This window comes from Lithobates pipiens, unplaced genomic scaffold (assembly GCF_037356315.1).
Source record: "Lithobates pipiens isolate NorthernLeopardFrog02 unplaced genomic scaffold, aLitPip1_a1.2 Scaffold_27, whole genome shotgun sequence".
Taxonomy (NCBI): domain Eukaryota; kingdom Metazoa; phylum Chordata; class Amphibia; order Anura; family Ranidae; genus Lithobates; species Lithobates pipiens.
In genome coordinates, this window is record NW_027507788.1 from 1066245 (window position 1) to 1074218 (window position 7974).

The 7974-nt window shown below is 50.1% G+C and overlaps 1 protein-coding gene across 2 annotated transcripts; it reads right to left on the minus strand.

Annotated features, from left to right (window-relative positions):
• Nucleotides 1-488: 488 nt before the first annotated feature.
• On the minus strand, nucleotides 489-7563 carry LOC143933053 (guanylate cyclase activator 2B-like). 2 transcript variants are annotated; one of them, XM_077456014.1, is made up of 3 exons: nucleotides 6227-7563; nucleotides 4698-4872; nucleotides 489-2451 (listed from the first exon to the last, which is right to left on the minus strand). In XM_077456014.1, exons 1-3 carry the CDS (start codon nucleotides 6293-6295, stop codon nucleotides 2387-2389), a joined length of 309 nt encoding a protein of 102 aa, XP_077312140.1. In that variant the 5' UTR covers nucleotides 6296-7563; the 3' UTR covers nucleotides 489-2386. The 2 variants fall into 2 exon arrangements, with proteins under 2 accessions (XP_077312140.1, XP_077312139.1); XM_077456013.1 differs by having other exon boundaries at nucleotides 489-2454.
• Between the last annotated feature and the right edge of the window lie 411 nt (nucleotides 7564-7974).

Below are 7974 nucleotides of genomic sequence, written 5' to 3' on the forward strand. Positions count from 1 at the left end.
CAGACAGCGGGCTGACATTACAGAGCCGGTCCAGACTGGGAAAAGACTGCCTACATATGGTCGGGATCTGCCCAAATGCCTGGACCAGCGCTCAGCCTCTCAGCGAGCCGCTAAGAGCCACACCCGGCAGCTCCCTCCACAGCCTAGGGCCTCCAGTAAGCGAGGGGTGGGGCAGAGCAGAGAGCCGGTGACTGACATGCACCGGCTCTCTACTGAGGGAGCTCTGAGAACCGAGTGATCGGCGGTGCTTGATTGCTCAGTTCTCAGTTTTAGAGCCGGTGGGGGACATATGCAGCATCCAGCTAGGTAAGTATGATTAAAAAACAAAACAAAAAAACCCCATACTTCTCTTTTAATTTAAGAAGTTATAAGCGGATTGGCTCCCATGCACAGCTACACCAGATTCTGAGTGCTCCAGGTCTTCAATAATATGATACAGAAAAAAGAAAAACGTCCCGTCTCGGCCCAAACACAAGAAATAGACACAATCATTGGTTCAACATTTAATCCAATATGGGATACATTTGCACATACATTATACTTCTTATAGGATTATCTTACACAATCGTTAGGAAATCGTGTAGCGATCGGGTCATACAATCATACAATAACAATCTTCCCTTTCATATTATTCTGGAGATAAAAGATGCTGGAAGAGTCAATTAATGATGATCAATACTTGTCTATACATGAATTGCCCGACCCACTGATTATCCTTCAGAAAGAGATTGGTGATCAATACAAGTGCAGAAGTAGAAGTACGACAGATTAAATTGTTTCCCTGGCTATGGAATCACAGCCAATCAGATCTGTGCTTTTATTTGCTACTCTAATTATATGTAATCCAGTTGGCTCTAGTCTACAGATAAGGTTATATTAGCATTTTTCTCCAAATTCACATCAATAAAGAAAAAGGAAATATAGAAAAAAAGATTGCTGGATTTCCAGAAGAAGTCCCAGCCTGGACAGAGGCCAATTGGTCAGGGGTTGGAGCTCCGGAATGGATAGATGCCCACTGGTCAGGTGTTGGAGCTCCGGAATGGATAGATGCCCACTGGTCAGGGGTTGGAGCTCCGGAATGGATAGATGCCCACTGGTCAGGTGTTGGAGCTCCGGAATGGATAGATGCCCACTGGTCAGGGGTTGGAGCTCCGGAATGGATAGATGCCCACTGGTCAGGTGTTGGAGCTTCGGAATGGATAGATGCCCACTGGTCAGGTGTTGGAGCTCCGGAATGGATAGATACCCACAGGTTAGGTGTTGGAACTCCAGTTTGGACAGAGATCCATTGGTTATGGATAGGAACTCCAGTCATAAAAAGATACAACCGTTAGGGATCAGGGCTCCCGACTGAACAGAGGTCAACTGGTGCAGGATTGGAGCCCCAGGCTGGACGGAGATCCTGTCCACTGGTCAGGGGTCAAAAAGCTCCATTCTGGACAGAGATCCATTGGTCATGGATAGTAACTTCAGTCCAGACAAAAATCCATCGGTCAAGGATCAGAGCTCCAGTCTGGACAGAGTCCCCATTATTTAAGAATTTAAATTGCACAGAGGTTCATCATCCCAGTACGAGAGCTCCAGGACGGACAGAAGTTTATCATTTAGGGATAAATGCTCCAGTCCCAACAAGACCATTGGGCAGGGCTCAGAGTTCCAACCTGGGCAGAAGCTCATCCGTCAGGGATCAGAGCTCCAGTCTGGACAGAAATCAATTGGTAACGTATAGGAACTTTTGGTTTAGATTTGACTCATTAGACACCAGACTGTACAGTGTTCCATCAGTCAGGGAACAAAGTTTCTGCCTCGACTAAAGTCCTTCGGTTAGGGATTGATGCTACAGACTGTACAGTGTTCCATCAGTCAGGAATTAGAAGTCCAGTCTGGATAGAGATTCTTCTGTCAGGAAGTGGATCCTCAGACTGCAGTTAAGGATAAGAATTTCAGTCCTGGCAGAGATCCATCGGTTAGGGATGGAAACTCCAGTATGGGAAGAGGTTGTTTTATTCAGGAAGTGAATCTTCAGTCCGGAATGAGATCCATTGGTCAGGAATGAAAGTTTTAACTTGGACCCACCAGGGATCGGAACTCTAATATGAATGGGGGTCTATTGGTCAGGTAAGTGAACTCCAGGATAAACAGAAATGTATCCATCAGGAACCAGAGCTCCAGTCTGGACACTGACAGGCAGAAGAGATGATTTATTAATTAGAGAGGGTGAGAGAGACCACCTAGATCACAGGTTGACCCGGCATAGATGAGCCTTGTTCTAATAAACCAGACAATGTTTAGCCATGGCAGAAGGTCAGGGAAGGGAATTTGTCAAGGCAGAAGATAATCGGGATGAGAACCTTGGTTTACGGTAGTAGAGGTGACATGTTCTTGGTTACCGACACCCTGGACAGGCCGGATTAGCGCAGATCTCACATTCGTCAAAACCCTTTAAGGCTTCTACTAAAAAAAAAGAAAAATTCTCCAATTACATTTCAGACTTTAACACAAACATATTTATCAAATGGTGGGCATGAAATAGAGTTTGATCAGAGCCAAGTCTGATCATAACAGGGAGAACCATCACATCCATCTAACCATGACAGGCTGGATGGACATCCACCACAGACCACCTGCCTCACACCACACACCATCCGTCACAGACCGTCCACCACAAACCAGGACATCCCCCACAGACCGTCCACCACAAACCAGGACATCCCCCACAGACCGTCCACCACAAACCAGGACATCCCCCACAGACAATCCACCACAGACCAGAAGGACATCCCCCACAGACCGTCCACCACAAACCAGGACATCCCCCACAGACAATCCACCACAGACCAGAAGGACATCCCCCACAGATAATCCACCACAGACCAGAAGGACATCCCCCACAGACAATCCACCACAGAATAGAAGGACATCCCCCACAGACAATCCACCACAGAATAGAAGGACATCCCCCACAGACAATCCACCACAGAATAGAAGGACATCCCCCACAGACAATCCACCACAGATCAGAAGGACATCCCCCACAGACAATCCACCACAGATCAGAAGGACATCCCCCACAGACAATCCACCACAGATCAGAAGGACATCCCCCACAGACCAACCACCACAGATCAGAAGGACATCCCCCACAGACCAACCACCACAGACCAGAAGGACATCCCCCACAAACCATTCACCACAGACCATCCACCACAGACCAGAAGGACATCCCCCACAAACCATTCACCACAGACCATCCACCACAGACCAGAAGGACATCCCCCACAAACCATTCACCACAGACCATCCACCACAGACCAGAAGGACATCCCCCACAAACCATTCACCACAGACCATCCACCACAGACCAGAAGGACATCCCCCACAAACCATTCACCACAGACCATCCACCACAGACCAGAAGGACATCCCCCACAAACCATCCACCACAGACCAGAAGGACATCCCCCACAAACCATCCACCACAGACCAGAAGGACATCCCCCACAAACCATTCACCACAGACCATCCATCACAGACCAGAAGGACATCCTCAACAGAACATCCATCACAGATCAGGAGGACATCCCCCACAGACCACCCAACACAGACCATCCACCAAACTAGAAGGACATCCGCCACAGACCAGGACATCCGCCACAGACCAGAAGGATATCCTCCAAGGAGCGTCCATCACAGACCAGGACATCCCACACAGACCAGACGGACATCCCCCATAGACCATCTACCACAGACCACCCACCACACACCATAGACCAGAAGGACATTCCCCACATACCGTCCACCACAGACCACAAGAATATCCCCCATAGACCGTCCATCACAGACCAGAAGGACATAAGCTACAGACCATCCATCACAGACCAAAAGGACATACACCACAGACCAGAGGGACATCCCCCACAGACCATCCATCACATACCAGGACAACCCCCATAGACCACCCATCACAGACCAGAAGGAAATCCCCCACAGACTACCCATCACAGACCAGAAGGACATTCGCCACAGACCACCCAAACTAGAAGGACATCCGCCAAAGACCAGAAGGATATCCCCCAAGGAGCGTCCATCACAGACCAGGACATCCCACACAGACCAGACAGACATCCCCCCAGACCACCTGCCACACACCATAGACCAGAAGGACATTCCCCACATACCGTCCACCACAGACCAGAAGGACATCCCCCATAGACCGTCCATCACAGACCAGAAGGACATAAGCTACAGACCATCCATCACAGACCAAAAGGACATTCACCACAGACCAAAAGGACATCCGCCACAGACCAGAAAGGCATTCACCACAGACCAGAAGGGCATTCACCACAGACCAGAAGGACATCCGCCACAGACCAGAAGGGCATTCACCACAGACCAGAAGGACATCTGCCACAGACCAGGACACCTACCACAGACCGTCCGCCACACACTATCTGCCACAGACCGCCCACCACAAACCATCTGCCACAGACCACCCACCATAGGCCCAGTGGCACCACAACTTTGAAAGTTTACAAACAAATCTAAGAAAAGTCTATGGGACCCCCTAAGACCAGAAACCTGTTTCCTGCAGTGACACCAGGGTACAGCTGTGCTCTCTCTCCCCTTCCTCTGTTATGCAAAGCTGTGACTGATCAATACCCCCAGCAAGCTTCTATCCACTGGAGTGTACCTACTTAGCTTCATGAAGATGTCTGGGGCATCCTCCTCTTCACACACTGGGGTGAATTCTTCAGGAAGTCCGGGATCAAAGCAGGCTTCAGAGGTTGCAATTGTGGGATCTTTCCCCTCTTCTTCTAGAAAATCCTTCAGTTTCAACACAGATTCCACCAAGAAGGTAAATTTCCCCACCTGAAAAAGGGCCATTCACCAGAATATTACACCACTGTCCACAGATCTCTACTGATGTATCATCTGCTGCCCTATCTGTTATCAATGTACTCTCTGCAAATCTACCAAAACCAGAGCAAAACGTGGACTGCCTCCCACATTGACCAATCAGGTTTTAATCTTTCCGGAGGTCATGAATCTGTCCCTATATCATTCCCGCTGTATAACGGATACAAAGCTGAGGGGATACAACCTGAAGAATTAGTACACTCATCTGTGTCTGTGACCTGTCCAGTACCAGTGCCTGGCACAATGTTACCTTCCACCTCTATAGCATCTTACAGTACATGCACCATGCTACCTACCACCCCTGTGGCATCTCCCAGTACATGCACCATGTTACTTTATACCCCTATGTCATCTCCCAATATATGCACCATGCTACCTTCCACCTCTATGGTATCCTCCAGGACATGCACCATGCTACCTCCCTCTCTTATGGTATCTCATGGTACATGCACCATGCTACCTTCCACCCCTATGTTATCTCCCGGTACATGCACCTTGCTACCTTCCACCCCATGGTATCTCCCGGTACATTCTTCATGCTACTTTCCACCCCTATTGCATCTCCCAGTACTTGCACCATGCCACCTTCCACCCCTATAGCATCTCCAAGTACTTGCACCATGCCACCTTCCACCCCTATAGCCTCTCCCAGTACTTGCACCATGCTACCTTCCACCCCTATTGCGTTTCCAAGTACTTGCACCATGCTACCTTCCACCTCTATAGGATCTCCCAGTACTTGCACCATGCTACCTTCCACCCCTATTGCATCTCCCAGTACTTGCACCATGCCATCTTCCCCCCCTATAGCATCTCCCAGTACTTGCACCATGCTACCTTCCACCCCTATAGCATCTCCCAGTACTTGCACCATGCTACCTTCCACCTCTATAGGATCTCCCAGTACTTGCACCATGCTACCTTCCACCCCTATAGCATCTCCCAGTACTTGCACCATGCTACCTTCCACCCCTATAGCATCTCCCAGTACTTGCACCATGCTACCTTCCACCCCTATTGCGTTTCCAAGTACTTGCACCATGCTACCTTCCACCCCTATAGCATCTCCCAGTACTTGCACCATGCTACCTTCCACCCCTATAGCATCTCCCAGTACTTGCACCATGCTACCTTCCACCTCTATAGGATCTCCCAGTACTTGCACCATGCTACCTTCCAATTTCTATAAACAGGTGAATCTGTATAGTGGGGCCCCTAAGACTCGCCATGGGAAAGGGGGAGACTCTGCTCTCTCCATAAGCAAGGCTTGTGCCCTCCAGCGATAGAACAGTGATTAATCGCTCACCTGAATTTTTTTTGCTGGGCATCCAGGAAGTGACAGGAGGAGGAGGAACAGCCAGATGTAGGACTTCATGTCTTCTACGGAAACCTGTCCTGACCACTCAGTTCTGTCCTGTATATCGGTGTGTCTGCCGCTCGGCTCTCTCCTCTCTATAGGTTGTGGATCGGTATGTCTGCCGCTCGGCTCTCTCCTCTCTATAGGTTGTGGATCGGTATGTCTGCCGCTCGGCTCTCTCTTCTCTATAGGTTGTGGATCGGTATGTCTGCTGCTCGGCTCTCTCCTCTCTATAGGTTGTGGATCGGTATGTCTGCCGCTCGGCTCTCTCCCCTCTATAGGTTGTGGATCGGTATGTCTGCCGCTCGGCTCTCTCTTCTCTATAGGTTGTGGATCGGTTTGTCTGCCGCTCGGCTCTCTCCTCTCTATAGGTTGTGGATCGGTATGTCTGCCGCTCGGCTCTCTCTTCTCTATAGGTTGTGGATCGGTATGTCTGCCGCTCGGCTCTCTCTTCTCTATAGGTTGTGGATCGGTATGTCTGCCGCTCGGCTCTGTCCTCTCTATAGGTTGTGGATCGGTATGTCTGCCGCTCGGCTCTCTCTTCTCTATAGGTTGTGGATAGGTATGTCTGCCGCTCGGCTCTCTCTTCTCTATAGGTTGTGGATCGGTATGTCTGCCGCTCGGCTCTCTCTTCTCTATAGGTTGTGGATCGGTATGTCTGCCGCTCGGCTCTCTCTTCTCTATAGGTTGTGGATCGGTATGTCTGCCGCTCGGCTCTCTCCTCTCTATAGGTTGTGGATCGGTATGTCTGCCGCTCGGCTCTCTCCTCTCTATAGGTTGTGGATCGGTATGTCTGCTGCTCGGCTCTCTCTTCTCTATAGGTTGTGGATCGGTATGTCTGCTGCTCGGCTCTCTCTTCTCTATAGGTTGTGGATCAGTATGTCTGCCGCTCGGCTCTCTCTTCTCTATAGGTTGTGGATCGGTATGTCTGCCGCTCGGCTCTCTCTTCTCTATAGGTTGTGGATCGGTATGTCTGCCGCTCGGCTCTCTCCTCTCTATAGGTTGTGGATCGGTATGTCTGCCGCTCGGCTCTCTCTTCTCTATAGGTTGTGGATCGGTATGTCTGCCGCTCGGCTCTCTCCTCTCTATAGGTTGTGGATCGGTATGTCTGCCGCTCGGCTCTGTCCTCTCTATAGGTTGTGGATCGGTATGTCTGCCGCTCGGCTCTGTCCTCTCTATAGGTTGTGGATCGGTATGTCTGCCGCTCGGCTCTGTCCTCTCTATAGGTTGTGGATCGGTATGTCTGCCGCTCGGCTCTCTACTCTCTATAGGTTGTGGATCGATGTCTCACCTGCACTCTGTTTTTTTTCCCAACTTTCAGCTTAATTATAAACCGATTAACCCTTTCACCATTCCTCTGAGCCTTGAAGATCTTCTGATGTCTCCGGGGAGGAGGGTGAGACAAATTCCTTTGTCAGAGATAAGAGTGGAATCAGGACCGGCAGTGCCTGTCCCCTTAGACTGTCATATCTAACCCCCGAGGAGGCAAAGATCAGAGCGGCTGATAACACGGTGCACAGGGCACAGCCTCACCCTTCTCAGATGATGTATAGAGAAGACCGAGAAAAAACGGAGCTCTCCCACAAACACTGTGATGTCTGGATGGTAGCAGCGGCTCGGCACATGGCACTGAGATGAGCACGGTGGGTGAGGGACAGAGGAGTGAGGTGGATGAGGGACAGAGAGGAGTATGGTGG